The following is a 15561-nucleotide window of genomic DNA, read 5'->3' on the forward strand; positions in this document are numbered from 1 at the left end:
TGCTACCTTGAAAAGTGTACAAGACTGCAGGGAAACTGAAATCATCAACTTTATGATACACACTTCTACAAAAGCCATTCTGTCCAACTCTAACACATCCAGATATGCAGCAACAGTACAATCATTACCACTCTTGTTTGCAATCAGACTATCTGGATAAATCTTGAAAAGCAGCCTATCAAAAAAGTTATAGTTAACCACAAAAATATCATCTATATAACGACATGTGAGACAATATTTTAGCTAGTCCAGATTTTTTTTCTCCTTCATCATCAGAAGTTAGTTTCACCCAACTCTACCCCAACCCTTGCATATTGAGCTAGCTGATTTTACTCTCTTGCTGTCTAAACTTTGTTTCACCAACTTTCATCCTCCATTGACCTTGAGTAAGTGTTTGTACTTCATCATTGGTTGAACTCTGTTCCTCCCGATTCTTACCTGCCTTGAGCAATTAATTATCCACGCTTTCCCACTGAACCTTGTTTGAATTCAAGCCTTATCTGCCTGGGGCTTTAAGCAAGCTACTCCTCCTTAACCAAGAGACAAGCCACAGCTGTTTCTTATCAAAGCCTCAATAGTTCTTACTGCCACGAAGTGACCCCCACCGATATCCACTTTGTGTATACAATGACAAGAACCGAATCACCCAAGTAGAAGGGTTTCATGCTGACATAGCGTGTTGCTCTTCTCCATACATGCATAATTAAATGTATCAACTCTGTTATATTAAAGTTATTAATTGAACCTTATTGTGAATTCTTCCACACCTACAAATATCGCAGGTGAAAGTACAGTATAACGACACTATCCTATGGAGTAGGGGTCCCCAACCTGGGGTGCGAGATGGAATATCTGGGGGTGTGACAAAGAGTGGCTCGTGTCCTTGTCGTCGTGTGTCACGAGTCATCACTCAGCCATCTGCCAGTGTGCCTTTTGAACATGACATAAAACTTTTAAGTCTCTGTCTGTCTGTCTCTGTCTGTCTGTCTGTCTGTCTCTCTCTCTTTTCCCTCCCATCTTTTACACTACAAGAAAATAAAGAAAAAAAATAAAAGAAGGATCGGAGATCAACCAAAAGAATGTTGTCATTGAACGCGTGCTTCATTGAACGGTGACTCATGAGGTAAATGCTCAAATTTTCTTCAAATTAAAGTTTGACCACTCAATAATATTAAAATTGTGTGTATTTTTTTTCATCAACCGCTGTCACAACGGGAACCCAACGGATTCACGGGTCGTCTAGTGTATTTGCGGGAGTAATGCATTCGATCTGTCTGTCCGTGTGTGTGTTCGTGTGTTTGTGAACAAGATATCTGGAAAAGTTCTGAACAGATTTGGATGGAAGTTGGTGGGATGATTGCCCTTGGTAGAAGGAAGAATTGATTAGTTTTTGGTGAAACTCAGGATATTATTCCGGATCCAGGAATTTTTTGAAGGATTTTTTACCATTGGAAGACAGGGCTCAGCAGCGGCCACCCACGGCGGGAGTATGCGCTCTACTGAGTGGCGTTCTAGTTTTTTATGTGTAGCTTGAATTGCTTCCCCATGACGAAAAATCACCACACACAACTGCAAACAACGTCTCAAACCAATAGTCAAACATGTTCCACTCCGTATACTTTATTCATTTTTTTTGTCTTTTTTCAGCACAAACTCTTATCGTGTAGCAACTTGTTGTAACCTGTATACACCATTGTATACTTTTTACATGTTTTTATATTTTTTTCTCATATTTTTCTCTTTCTGTTTTGCAGATTAACCCTTCATCATGTCAAAAAGAAGGAAATGGAATGATGACTATGTGCGCTTTGGTTTCACTTGCATAACGAGAAATGATGGCTTGCAAAAACCCCAGTGCACTCTTTGTAGTGTTGTGTTTTCCAACTCAAATGTGAAACCATCCAAGCTTCAAGGGCACTTCAAGAACAAGCATGGCGGAGCTGATGTTGAAGGACATGATGTTGGGTCATTGAAAATCAAAAGAGCTCGTTTTGATTCTGTAGGAACTCTTCCAACGTTTGGTTTCGTTTCTGTTGAAAAACCACTACTTCTTGCTTCATACCAAGTGGCATATGCGGTGGCCAAATCCAAGAAGCCAATTGCAGAAGATCTCATCAAGCCATGTGCACTGGAAATGGCAACGACTATCCTGGGCAAAGAAGCAAGAAAAAATTTTGAACAAGTGCCGCTATCAAATAATGTCATTCACAACCGAATCAGTGATTTGAGTGAAGATATTTTTGACCAAGTCATCTCAGATATCAGAGCTAGTCCTCTTAAAATCTCTATTCAGTTGGATGAGTCAACTGATGTCTCCAGTTGTTGTCAACTCATCACATTAGTGAGGTATGTCAATGATGGTGCTGTGAAGGAAGATTTCCTGTTTTGTGAAGATTTGAAAACAAGCACAACTGCAAAGGATGTGATGCAGCTGGTGAAAGACTTCTTTGCCAAACATGATTTAGATATCAAAGTCATTGGTTCTGTGTGCACTGACGGGGCACCTGCAATGCTTGGAAATAAATCTGGCTTTTCTGCATTGATGAAAAAGGAGATTCCAGACTTGCAAGTTACCCATTGTTTTCTTCATCAGCATGCTTTGGCATCAAAAACATTGCCTCCAAATTTGAAGAAAGTCCTTGATACTTGTGTGAAGATCATCAACTGGATCAGGTGGCGAGCTTTGAACCATCACATCTTCAAATCATTTTGTGAAGATCTGGGAAGTGAGCATTCAGTTTTGCTTTTCCACACAGAAGTCCGTTGGTCGTCACGAGGACAAGCTTTAACCCACTTCTTTGAACTGCGGGAAGAAATCAAAGTTTTTCTGTAAGAGCGTGAATGTGATCTGGTTGGGGCATTGGAATCACAGCAATTCGCCCAAATGCTGGCTTACTTAGCTGACATTTTCACTCGTATGAATGACCTGAGTGTTTCTCTTCAAGGAAAAGGGATAAACATATTGAAGGCTTGTGAAAAGTTGAATGCCTTCAAATAAAAGTTACGTCTTTGGCGTCAAAGGATGGAAAGAGGCAATCTCTCAAATTTTCCTTCACTTGAAGAGATGATTGATGATGCTGGATCCATAACTCCTACTGTGCGTGAATAAATTGTGGCTCATTTGGAAATGCTGTCAGAATCGTTTGATGGATATTTTGCTGCTGGAGACCTGAAGATTTCAGAAGAATGGATCATGAATCCATATTCCTACAATATGGAGAAAATGTCAAATGATGAAGAACTGAAGGAAGATCTTATTGATTTGCAGACAAATCGAGCTCTTGAAATGCAATTTGAAAGCAAGACTTTGGAGGAGTTTTGGTGTGCAGCACTGGATATGTTCCCAAGACTTGGTGGAAAAGCACTCCGTGTCCTCATTCCATTTGCAACAACATACTTGTGTGAATCATGGATTCAGTTCTCTTTTGTCAAAATCTAGGAATCGCCTGAATCTACAGGCAGACCTGCGGATCGCAGTCAGCAAGAAAGTTCCACACGTTTTGACAAAATCATGAAAGAAAAGCAGTCATTGAATTTTATGTTCACATTTGGGATTGATTTTACTGTTTCATTTTTTTCTGAATAAATTAGAATCTAATTGCTCAATTTATATTTGCATTTCATGCACCGAGTTAAAATCTTATTTTTTAGTTCAATTTGTTCACCGACAGCATTGTATGTGGTTCAAAAATATAGAAGGCATTGAATAATTTTATGTTGGCATTTGGGATTGATTTTACTGTTTCATTTTTTTCTGTGTAAATTAAAATCTAATTGCTCAATTTATATTTTCATTTCATGCATTGAGTTAAAATCTTATTTTTTAGTTCAATTTGTTCACCCACAGTATTGTATGTGGTTCAATTTGTGGTTCAAAAATATAGAAGTCATTGAATTTTATGTTCACAATTGGGATTGATTTTACTGTTTCATTTTTTTCTGTGTAAATTAAAATCTAATTGCTCAATTTATATTTTCATTTCATGCACCAAGTTAAAATCTTATTTTTTAGTTCAATTTGTTCACCCACAGTATTGTATGTGGTTCAATTTGTGGTTCAAAAATTTGACTTCTTCATCTTCAAATGTGATATTACTTTTGTAGGGGGTGCGAACATTAATCAAATATTTCCTAGGGTAGTAGGGCATAGAAAAGGTTGGGAACCACTGAGTATGGAGGTATGAATTAGGACAACAGAGCAGAAGGAGGGATGACAGCCTTGCTTCAATAAATAAAGAAATACACTGAGTTATAAGAATCGCTCATGACTTACATTTTACAGATTTCAAGACATCTTTAGTGCATGGGATTTGCTATGCCCCCGGAATCCAGTGTCACTCCTTGAAGTCCATCAACGAGGTTTATTGCCAGCAAAATTCATTCAGTACGAGCAAGAATCAGGGCACACATCTCCATTCCCGGCCTGGCGTGCTAGCACAAGCGCCGCCCTTCCAGATCCGGATGTATATCGTTAAAGCTTCAAATAGTACAATAAAACAAATTAACACCATTAATGTATTACAATATCTTGCACTCATCCAACCGAAGATTAAAACATTGCATATAAGCATGAACAATCGTAATCGTCCAAGTAGGCTAGGTAACCCATTTTGCTTAACCCAAGGGTTGTTCCATTCTCAATGCTCCAGGCCCATAGTTGACTTCTCATCACCAATGCCCTCACCAGACTTCACCACAGGCTCTTGCTGATCCACAACCATACTTGAAAGCCTGGGAGAGCTCCTCTCCTCCGAAAGTTCTGGCCAAGGAGGCAACTGGTCCGCGTCCCAATGTATAGGCTCGCCCCCATCTAGATGTACCTGATACGACACTGGTCGGGTCTTCTTTGTCACTGTACCCCGCAGTCATGGATCCCCTTGCCCATGGTTCTTTGCAAACACCGTATCTTGAGGAACAAAACCACGATCTATCACCATAGTACTCTTTTTGGTTAAGCTCCATCAGACCACCTCCTTATTCTCGTCTCAGCAAGTAAAACTTCGGAATGCATTGGTTTTTGGAATAATTCTTGTGAATAGTTAGAAGTTTCCTTATTTTGTCTATCGCTAGCGCTAAGTTGTTGATCTCCGATTATGACCAGTTTATAATTGCACAGCTATACTAGAAAACCAGTACTGCAAGTTGGTTTATAGCTTTGATTTTGTTATTTGGAGAGAGGGATGACTTCGTAATTGGTCTTATTCTGTGTAAGTACTCTTTTCTGATTATTTTACGCATTTTTTTGTTTTACCTGGGGACCTTCTTCTCTTCCAAGGTATTTGAAAGATGCTTCATTTTTTAATTCCTGTATTGTTGTACTTTCATCAATTGAGATATTGTGGGGTTTTTTGGTTTTACCATATAGAAATGTGCATTTGACACATTTGTCAAGACCGAATTCCATTTGAATGTCCTGCGAGTAGCGCTTTACTAATTTAGGTTGATCTGCCAATTTGTTATCATTTCATGCGAAGAGTTTTAGATCATCCATGCACAGATGTGTCACCTTTCTAGGTTATTTGGTCATTTTCTGTTGCACATTAGATTGCATCCGTTTCCTTGTTCATTGATGAGGTTACTCTGTGGCTCCAGAGCCAAACAAAACAGGAGGTGGAAAGGCTGTCACCTTTTTAAGATACCAGGAAGTATCTTTACACCTGGGATTTCAATTTCTTTCCTTCCAAGTGAGGTAGTGTCAACGTTGTATTCTAGAGCGTCGTTGCTTTCTCTATCAGTGTGACGATTTGAGGTTAACTTTGTTTACTTGCATGCATTTTATAATCCATGAATGTGAGACACAATGAAACGCTTTTTTGTAATCCATCCAGGCTGTGGATAAGTTGGTTTGTCAAAGTTTTCGAGTATGGTCTTGTTTAATAACAAATTGTCTATCGTTCCATAGCATCCTCACTTACATCCTTTCTGTTCTGTCTCTATTGGTATGAGAAGAGTGTTGCCTTCTGTGAACCATTGATCCATTGGCTGCTCCCCATTGATGATTTTGTTTAATGCTTGAGCGTAGTGAGGGTGGAGAGCATGCAGTTGCTTTAACCAAAAGTTTGGGATCCCATATGGGCCAGGGCTTTTGAAGTTTGCCATCTTTGCAAATTGGTGTCTTATCTTTTCTGCATCAATTATTACTGGAGGCATTTCCTTGAGATGTTGTTTCTTCTCTTCCAGGTTTCGGATCCAATCTGCTTCTTTGTTGTGTTCTCTTCCGTCTTCGTATATCTCTTTTCAGAATTTTTAAACATCCTCTTTTTTTAGGGGGACTTGTCACATTTTGCTTGTTTCCGTCGTTCTCTGTATAACTTTTTCGGGTTGTTTTCGAACTGTCGATTTTGCTTTCTTCTGTTGTTGGCCTCATAGTTTGTTTTTATTTCCCCTGCTATCTGTTGGATTTGGAGCTTATTATGAGCAGCTAATGGATCTAGCTTAATATTTTTGATGTTGTATATCTTTTTTATTTGTCTGATTATTTTGAGCTTTGGACGTCTGTTTCTATTCTTGCATTGTTCTATTTGTCCCGTTTCCTTCCTCAGTTGGTCTCTCTGCTTCTTCAGTCTGTTTCCACGGTGGTGTTTCGTTTCTGGTCAGATTATCAGATCTGTTTTTTTTCGGGGGGGGGGGGGGGAGGAGGGGGGGTTGTTTGCCAGTTATTTTCTATTGGGCATACAGCGCTGCTGCAAAACTCACATCGTTAATTTCGCTTAGATTAGGTTATTCCCCTTTCTTGTGTGTTCAGTTATTTGTTGTTTTTTTATTCGGGTTATTCCCCTTTCTTGTGTCTTCAGTTAGTTGTTGTTTTTTTATTCGGTGAAGTTGTGGTCTTTGACCCCATATGTATGTGCCCTCATTCCATTGTGGCGTTTGTGGTAGTGCGGCATTTATATGTGACCAAATATTTATTATTGCCTCGTCAGTTTGTTCATCTCTTATTCTGATTTCCTCCTCTGCGAATATTTTGTGAAAGATGAAATTGCTTTTCTTTGAATTTAGTGTTACCCTATTGCAATTAACTTTGTCAGGGCACATTCTTCGGAATATCCGTTCCCAGGTGTTTGCACTCTTTCTCACGGCTTTTTGTCTGGCATACTCCATTGCCCACAATAAGGTCCATTTTTCCTTCTTTGTCCAGTTTTTCGTCTTCATGTTAATTCTCTCTTCTTGGGTAAATTTTAATTCTCTCTTCTGGCGTTCTTGGTTGTTGGTCATCTTCTCTTCTCTCCTGTGTGTATTCTTTCATGATCCCTTAAATATGACAATTTAATAAAGCCTTTAGGACACAAAGAACACTTGTGTGGCTTCTCTCCCATGTGCAGCCTTTGATGAATGTGTACATGTGATGATCGAATAAAGGATTTTGGATACAAAGAACGTGGCTTCTGTCCTGTATGTATTGTCAGATGAACCGTTAAATTTGATGATACATTAAAGGCTTTCGGACATAAATAACACTTGAAAGGCTTCTCATCTGTGTGTGTTCTTTGGTGACACTTCAAATGTGATGATCGAATAAAAGCTTTTGGACACATTGAACATTTGTAAGGCTTCTCACCTGTGTGTATTATTTGATGAACCCTCAAACTTGATGATTGAGTAAAGGCTTTAGGACACACAGAACACGTGTATGGCTTTTCACCTGTGTGTGTTCTATGATGAATGAGTAAATCTGATGATCGAATAAAAGCTTTAGAACACAAAGAACACTTGTGTGGCCTCTTTGCTGCATGTGTTTTTTGATGATTTTCTAAACTTGATTGAAAAAAGGCTTTAGGACACACAGAACACAGGTTAGGCTTCTCACCTGTGTGTGTTCTTTGATGAACGTGTAAAGCTGATGTACGAGCAAAGGCTTTAGGACACACAGAACACTTGTAAGGCTTCTCACCTGTGTGTGTTCTTTGATGAACGTATAAAACTGATGAACGAGCAAAGGCTTTAGGACACACAGAACACTGGTAAGGCTTCTCACCTGTGTGTGTTCTTCGATGATCCCTCAAATGTGATGATCTAAAAAAGGCTTTAGGACACACAGAACACTGATGTGGCCTTTTATCTGTGTGTATTCTTTGATGAATGTTCAAATATGACAATCTAATAAAGGCTTTCGGACACAAAGAACACTTGAAAAGCTTCTCATCTGTGTGTGTTATTTGATGAAGGTGTAAATATGATGATCGAGCAAACTCCTTCCCACAAGTAGAACACTTGAACGGCTTCTCGCCCGTGTGGAATGTTTGATGTAGTTTTAAAGATGACAGCGTGGAAAATGATTCGTCACACAAAGAACACTTGTGTTGTTTCCGACTTCCTTGGATATTCTTGAGGGTATCTGCGAAACATTTACAAGACACGCTGCTAAATGTTTCAGTTTCTTCATTGACTGTCTGTGTCATGTGACGATGGAAAACTTTGTGTGAAAACTGGGAACAGTTGGAACAAGATTCCAGTTTCATTTGTTTCTCTGTAAAGACAAGTCACAAAAATAATCAATAATTCACACAAAATTGTCCGTATTTGATAAGTATTTCCCAAGTTAATTGGAACATTGTCTTGATTTAAACATTCCTCCTGCAGGGAGAGGGTCCAGTTAGGGTTCAAAAATGGAAGAATTTTCTAACTGGCGAAATGAATCAGCCAGTTACTGAGCACACACAAACTACCTTAGCAAATATTGTCCCAGCGTTCTGAACAGTGTATGACAATCAGAGGTTTGTCCGACCAATATTAGCTTGTCTGTGCTTTCCATGCCTATTGACATTCTTCGATCAAATTCCATTGAATCCATCAATTGCTCTTCCCCATCCACCAGTCCCTCATACTTCAGATAAGCAGGCAGCATCCTCTTCCCTCTCTTCAGACCTTGAGAAAAATCTGACGTGGAATACGTCTTTCAATCCAGACAAATGTCCCACTCTCTGAAAGGAACGTGTGGCAAACCCTCCTATCTACTTTTGTTAACAATCCTCTTTAAACTCTTGGGTCTTATTATCAGCCATGATCTTTCCTCCAAAGCCGCCAAACCCTGTTGCTAACTGGGCACACTCCGTTGTATGAAGTCCTGTCTCCTATCCACTTACAAGGCCTTCATCTGCAGCTTGATGGAATACTGCCCTCCCTCCCCTATGGACTGGCTGCCCTGCCTCACACCTTATTCAACTTGGTACCATGGAAACAAAGGCCTTAAGACAATTATTGCATTCTCCCATAATGAAGCTGAGTCTATGGGTCTATCACTTCACCAACACAGACAAGTCGGAGGACTCTCTGTATTATACGGCCTTCTTTCTGGTCTTCTTCCCATCCCCCCCACCCAGGCTTCTCTGCAGGGCGCACGAGGTCCACTATTAACCACCTTCTGGTGAAACTCCCAAAATTCGGAATCACTGCTCACCTACACTCACTCATTCATTGTTCTTTTTCCCCACCTGTGGAATCAACATCCACATTCTTTTCAATATCATTATTCTATCCAGCTCTTCAAGACAGCTGTCAACCACTAACAGATCATCCACCATCCAAAACATGCTCTTTTCTTCCTCCACCCCCAAGCCCACCTTGTTCGAAATTTTCAGTTTTTCCTTCCTGTGAATCTCCTTCTGTATCCATATTGACAACCCCGTGAATCCACCCCGACCCCTCTTTCCTCCCCACTTGCCGTTTATTTATTCAAGTCGCCCTCTATTTTATCCTGCAACCCTGGCGTTTTTCCTTTTCTTTTTTTCTTTTGTATACAGAAACGAGACGCATGCAAAAGCCAACACATTAAACATAAAACCATGCACAGACACATAAAACATACAATGAAGGCAGCAGGAAACAAGAGGGGGAGAGAGAGGGGAGCACACAAGCACAACAACAGGAGAGAACAGGGACGTCGGTAGATCTGTGGAAGGGAGAGGGCTGGGGAAGGGGGGGCGGTACACGGTATAAAGCAAATGAACATGACTAGGAATTGCAGGAAAGAATTTGGAGATTGAAAGAGGCAGATTTGGAGTGTATTAACAGGGGTAGGAAAGATCAAGGTTTTGGATGGAGGAAGATAAGAGATGGTGGTGAACAGCTGTTTTAAAGACCTGGAGGGAGGAGTGGGATTTAAGAGAGTGAGGAAGTTTGTTCCAGAGGTGGGAGTAAAGAGGAATGAAAGAGTGAAGGTGAGCAGTGAGTCTTGATTTTGGCAGTTTCACCAGAAGAAAGTTGCTGGCAGATCTTGTGTGTCCTAAAGTAATATTTAGGGGACAGAGCACAGACAGAGCAGGGGGAGCAAGGCCGGAGAGGAGTCGATAAAAGACAGAAAGACCACCAACCTGCCTGCGGTGAGCGATTGATAGCCCCTCAGAATCAGCTTCATTGCAGGAGATTCCAATGATTCTGAATGCTTTGGTTTCAACAGCGTGAAGCCAAGCTAGGTGTGAGGCAGGAGCACCAGCCGAGCGGGGAGAACAGTATTCCACTGAGCTGCGGATGAAAGCTTTGTATGTGGCGAGGGGCTCAGAAGTGCCCAGAAAGGACCTCGCATGACGGAAGATGCCCAGTCGGCAACTGGCTTTGGATGTGTCGAGGAAATTGAAAGCAAAATAATTATTCTACGGTGTTTTCTGAGAAGGAGAGAGAGTCGGCGAATTATCGCCAGCATCCTGACCAGATTATTTTGTTTCTCACCGAATCAAGATAGAAATTGTGCCCTTTCATGGTTATCATGGTTGGTAAATCATTTTGGTGCAGTTTTAATAAAGGTACTGTAATATTTCTTAATAAATAAAGGGATCTAATCCTTTGTTATGGCCACAAGGTCATACCCATTTTCCTAATCCTATATATATATAATTATATTGTTAGGAATTTGGGCAGTGATTGTAGATCAAAATAGAGCTGAATAGGTAACATGCTTCGAGATGTCGCGGTAAGGACAACTACCTGTAATAAGTTCTTCATGTGTAGGTGTTTTGTCGGGTAAGATGTATAATTGTGAATCTACCAGGAGATTCGTGTGTTAAGTAGTGTCGGGATTAATGAGTAGAGCCCTTGTATGTCTCACCTGGTTAGTCAAACCTCTGTCCATATTGGCACTGCGCACCATTTAGACACTTAGTTAGGATCCCTTAGTACAACACTAATAACGCCCTCCCCCCTGACATGACAAAGGAAGAAATCAGGCCAGGACACCGCCGATAATGGCCGCCACCATTTGCACCTCCGAGAGGCCTATCCACCTCGCATAGCACATGCTATGACCACGGAGTAGGGGATGGGAGTGAGAGTGGTGCAGTGGGCGTACACCAGGCGAGCCGGCGAGTCGGAGGAGGCTCTGATTGGTTCGCAGCGCGCCGGGGCTGACGTCACCGGCCGGGGATATTAACGGGGGCCAGACGCCATTTTGAGCAGTTGATGAACGAGCGCCGAACGCCAGTTGGTTCGCAGTTGAGTTGAGCAGGAGGATTGGCAGTCGAGTTGAGCAGGAGGACTGGCAGTCAAGAAGGGAGGAGAGTTCAGAAGAGGCAGTGACAGTCCCGGTGCGATTTTGAGGCAGTCGAGAAGAGAGGAGAGTTGCGCAGAGTTGAGCAAGAGGAGTTCGTTTTGAGCAGTCGAGGAGAGAGGAGAGTTCAGATCGGAGATCCTGAGACGAGTTGCAATTGTCGAACGCCAGAGGTCAGATCAGAGATCCCAAGCAGAGCCCGAGTTGATACGCGAAGTTGACACCCAAGGAGTTGATCCAGCGCAGTTGCTGAACGCCATTGCAGATCGCAGTGCGCTGATCGCAGTTGGATTCCTGGCAGTGCAGTTCAGAGATCCCGACCCGAGCTGGGCTGAGGTGTAGCCCGAGTGGAGCTCGCTGTCCTGCTGTGGGACCTCGTGGTGCTTTGGAGCTTGGTGCACAGACCTGGTGTGCAGCGGCGAGGGCATTGAATCGGGCCTAGCGGGGTGTGCGAGGCGGACGGAGGATTCTTCCAGGCCGGGAATTGAAGACAAGACAGCTAAGACCGAGCTCCGCGTACCCAATTACATAACGGACGTTTTTATTTTCGTATTCATCTCCCTCATCTCGTGTTTGAAATCTGTTGTGTGTGGGATCCCAATTTAGTTACCTTAGGTTTATAGTCACATTTTCCTGTCCTGCCTATTTCATTTGAATAAACCCTTGTATTATTTTCTTGTACAAATACCTGAACGCAGTTTCCTGGTTGCTTTGAATAGATAAGGCTGCGGGGGCTCTCGTCGCTCCCCTCCATCCCACACGCTTGGGGTGCTTTTGGTTTTGGAATCCGCCATTGAGTTTTCGCCTCAGCAGTTAAAGCATTCGCGATCGGCATCCGCCAGATATTAATTTCGGCGGTTGCACGACTATATATATATATATATATATATATATATATATATGTACATATATGTATATATATATATATATATATATATATATATATATATATATATATATATATATATATATATATATGTACATATATGTATATATATATATATATATATATATATATATATATATATATATACATATATATACATATATACAGACTTGGCATTTAATATGGAATATCTTTTTTTTTCTTGACTTGGGTTTACTTTCTTAACTCGGTATATCAATCTGGTGAGTTTCTTTTACACTTTGGTGATTTATTTGTTAAAAGAACCATGTCACTGATTGTCTGTCGCAGCAAGAAGTCAACAACAGGATTATATCACAGGTGGCGTGGCAAAATGTACGGACAGGTGTATTTGTTGATTGGCTTCATAGTCGGGTATACAAGGGTTGTTGCGTTCTGTATTAGTGGAAAACAACTGCTGCACATCTCCAAAAGTTATTGCCGCTTCCTCTGGAGATGGTCCGTCAACTCGACAATGCTGTTTGTCATGGAGTGGTGGCTTTACGAAATTACGGCATGAAACAGCGTGCTATTGCTTGGCAGTATGGCATCACCCAAGGTCAGGTGTCAAAGATCCTGAAACGAAATGCTCAGAGGGGTGTCCCTACTCCAATACCGAGGCCAGGACGTCCCCGCAGAACCACAAGGAGGGATGATCGCCAGCTGCACCGGTTAGTCCGCAATGGCCGTACCAAGTCAGCTAATCGGCTTAGTTCCCCGAGTAGTTTTAGTTTTAGTTTTAGTTTCCCTAATTCCCCGAGTGGCAGCAACTGACAAATGTGCCTGTATCCAGAAGGCTAGTCAACCAACGACTGGTTCAAGCAGGCTATCGTGCCAGGCGTCCCCTGAGAAAGCCACGCCTGACCAGACAACGCCAGCGCCGATTGCAGTGGGCCAGAGAGCACCGTCAATGGCAGCCAGGACACTGGAATCACGTGATCTTCAGTGACGAGTCTAGATTTCTGGTCTATCGTCAAGATGGCCGCGTCCGAGTGCACAGACAAGTGCATGACGCCTACAACAAAGATTGTATAGTGCCAATAGTCCAAGCTGGAGGTGGTGGGGTGACCGTTTGGGCTGCTTTTCATGCAGGGGGCAAAACTGACCTGGTTGTTCTGAATGGAAACCTGAACCAGTTCAAGTACAGGGCCATTCTGGAAGAAACATTGCTTCAATTTGCTCATGCAGCCTTTCGAGGAAACTTTGTCTTCCAAGATGACAATGCACAGCCTCATCGTGCTCGCATGATCCAACACTTTCTTTCTGACCGTGGTGTAGAGCATATGGAGTGGCCTGCCATGTCCCCGGATATGAATCCGATTGAGAACTTGTGGGCAGAATTAACGCATCAAATCGACCACTTGGACCAGCAGCCGACCTCTGTGCGTGAATTGCAGCAGGCTATTGTCACTGCATGGCAAGCGATTCCAGTCCAAACCTTGGCCAATCTCGTGAACAGCATGCCTCAACGTGTACGTGCTCTCCTGAATGCTCGTGGGGATTACACGAAGTACTGAACTGTAATTTTACTGTCCGTAATCCCAGTCGTAATTTAACTTTTGTTTTTGTTAAAAAAAAATTTGGCTAATGTGCAAAATAAAGAGATACTTCTGGAAAACGTACAGAAGTTTAACACAGTACTGTCCATGAATTGAGTTCGATATCAGTTTACATCACTTTCAAGGATCAATTTATTTGTTTCGAAATGTCAAATGTGGTTTTTGTTTCTTTTAAAGGTCACATTAACAAAATCTAGAATAATTTCAACATAATTCCAATGAAATTTTGGTTCTAAGAATCTTGAAAAGTAAGTTCACCCCCACAAAAAAAATATTCCATATTAAATGCCAAGTCTGTATATATTGTTGCGGAACCCAACGTCGGCCTCTGTTCCCCTTATCGAGGGGGGATTAGTCCCCTCGTTTATGACTGACCGACGTGGTCCCTGACGCTGTACAGCGACCTCCGGAAAGGCCGGTGGCACAGCCCCGTTCGTACCGTGGACAGATGTTAATTGCCGAGCGGTTTTAAGCAACCGCGGCACGAATTATTAACAATGACTAGACCCGATCCTGAAACGTTGGCCAAATCATGCCACAGGTATTCAATTTGGAAAAGACAAAGACGAAGGATGTAAGGGAAAGAAAGGCAAGGTAGGAAGAACAAATCTAATTGATTATTATTATTTACAAATCATCAAAAGAAACCAAGGAAGAAGGAAGGATAATAAAATAATGCAGAAAGAGGGACGGACCAGAAGGACACAGTGAAACTCTAGCTTAACTAAACAGGCTTAACTAAAACCCCAGGACAAGACACACAGAACAAACTCACGTACACAGAAGGATGGAATGGCAGGAATGGTTTGGGACGGCAGAGGAGGGTCCAGGCAGATGGTAGGCGTCGAGGTCCAGCTCCAAGCGCGCGCTCCGATCCACGCTTTTGGGGTCGAGGCGAAAACCCAGCAAACACAGCTCCGCTTCGGCTGGCAGCGAGGAGCCGGCAGCTCCACGTAATCGGTTTCACACCGGCAGCGGTCTCACGTGTCCTCCGCCTCCTGCGCTCAACCTCACTGCTCCTCCTCCACTGAACTGATCAACTCCACTCAACTCTCTCCCGGTGGACTGCCAACTCTCTGACGCATCTGGACTCATCTGCCGTATCTCTCCCAAAATGCTTGCGCGGGCGTTTATATATCGCCTCCGGCGATCAAGCCGCCGGCCTCCAGGACACGCCCATCGGTGAGGTCGCCTCGGCCCCGATTTGTCGCGAGGGCTCGCCGATCCCGCCCTTAGAGGAGGCGTTGGCAAGGCCACGCCTTATTCCCGGCGCTGGGCCGACTCCTCCCACCTTCGGCTCCGAGATGACCTCGTGCTCAATGGAGTTTGGGGTGATTCGAGCGAGCCCCAGCCAAAGGGCAGCGAACGCTGCCGGCAATTGCGTTTTGGGGGCAATTGAAAGGGGATTCTACCTTATTTGAATTCGGTGCAATGCAGTGTTAACTAGTGGGAACAGAGCCTTAACCTACATAGAATAATGAGATAACTGTATAGAAGGATATATGATTGGCTACGTGATTGTATATGGAACAACCACGGGCACGACCTTTGACCTTTATACACAACACATGGAGGAAGGAGGGTGATATCTTACAACAATTTCATTGCACTTACAACTA

At 42.6% G+C, this 15561-nt stretch overlaps 3 protein-coding genes across 5 annotated transcripts in view; 1 reads left to right on the forward strand and 2 right to left on the reverse strand.

Moving 5' to 3' along the window:
* The window catches only part of LOC137428111 (uncharacterized), a 218517-nt gene that overhangs the window by 63292 nt on the left and 139664 nt on the right, over positions 1-15561 (reverse strand). The window lies entirely within an intron of this gene.
* Positions 909-3967, forward strand: LOC144892269 (protein FAM200C-like). Its single transcript, XM_078778041.1, has 2 exons — positions 909-1123; positions 1755-3967. Exon 2 carries the CDS (start codon positions 1769-1771, stop codon positions 2831-2833), a length of 1065 nt encoding a protein of 354 aa, XP_078634167.1. The 5' UTR covers positions 909-1123; positions 1755-1768; the 3' UTR covers positions 2834-3967.
* Positions 7212-8462, reverse strand: LOC144891945 (uncharacterized). The gene has a single exon (XM_078777057.1). It carries the CDS (start codon positions 8457-8459, stop codon positions 7212-7214), a length of 1248 nt encoding a protein of 415 aa, XP_078633183.1. The 5' UTR covers positions 8460-8462.

The sequence above is a fragment of the Myxine glutinosa genome, chromosome 5 (assembly GCF_964187855.1).
Source record: "Myxine glutinosa chromosome 5, kmMyxGlut1.1, whole genome shotgun sequence".
Lineage (NCBI taxonomy): Eukaryota > Metazoa > Chordata > Myxini > Myxiniformes > Myxinidae > Myxine > Myxine glutinosa.

Coding starts and splice junctions, on each gene's coding strand:
- LOC144891945 (XM_078777057.1), bottom strand. CDS start 8,459: ATGAAACTGGAATCTTGTTCCAACTGTTCCCAGTTTTCACACAAAGTT.
- LOC144892269 (XM_078778041.1), top strand. CDS start 1,769: ATGTCAAAAAGAAGGAAATGGAATGATGACTATGTGCGCTTTGGTTTC.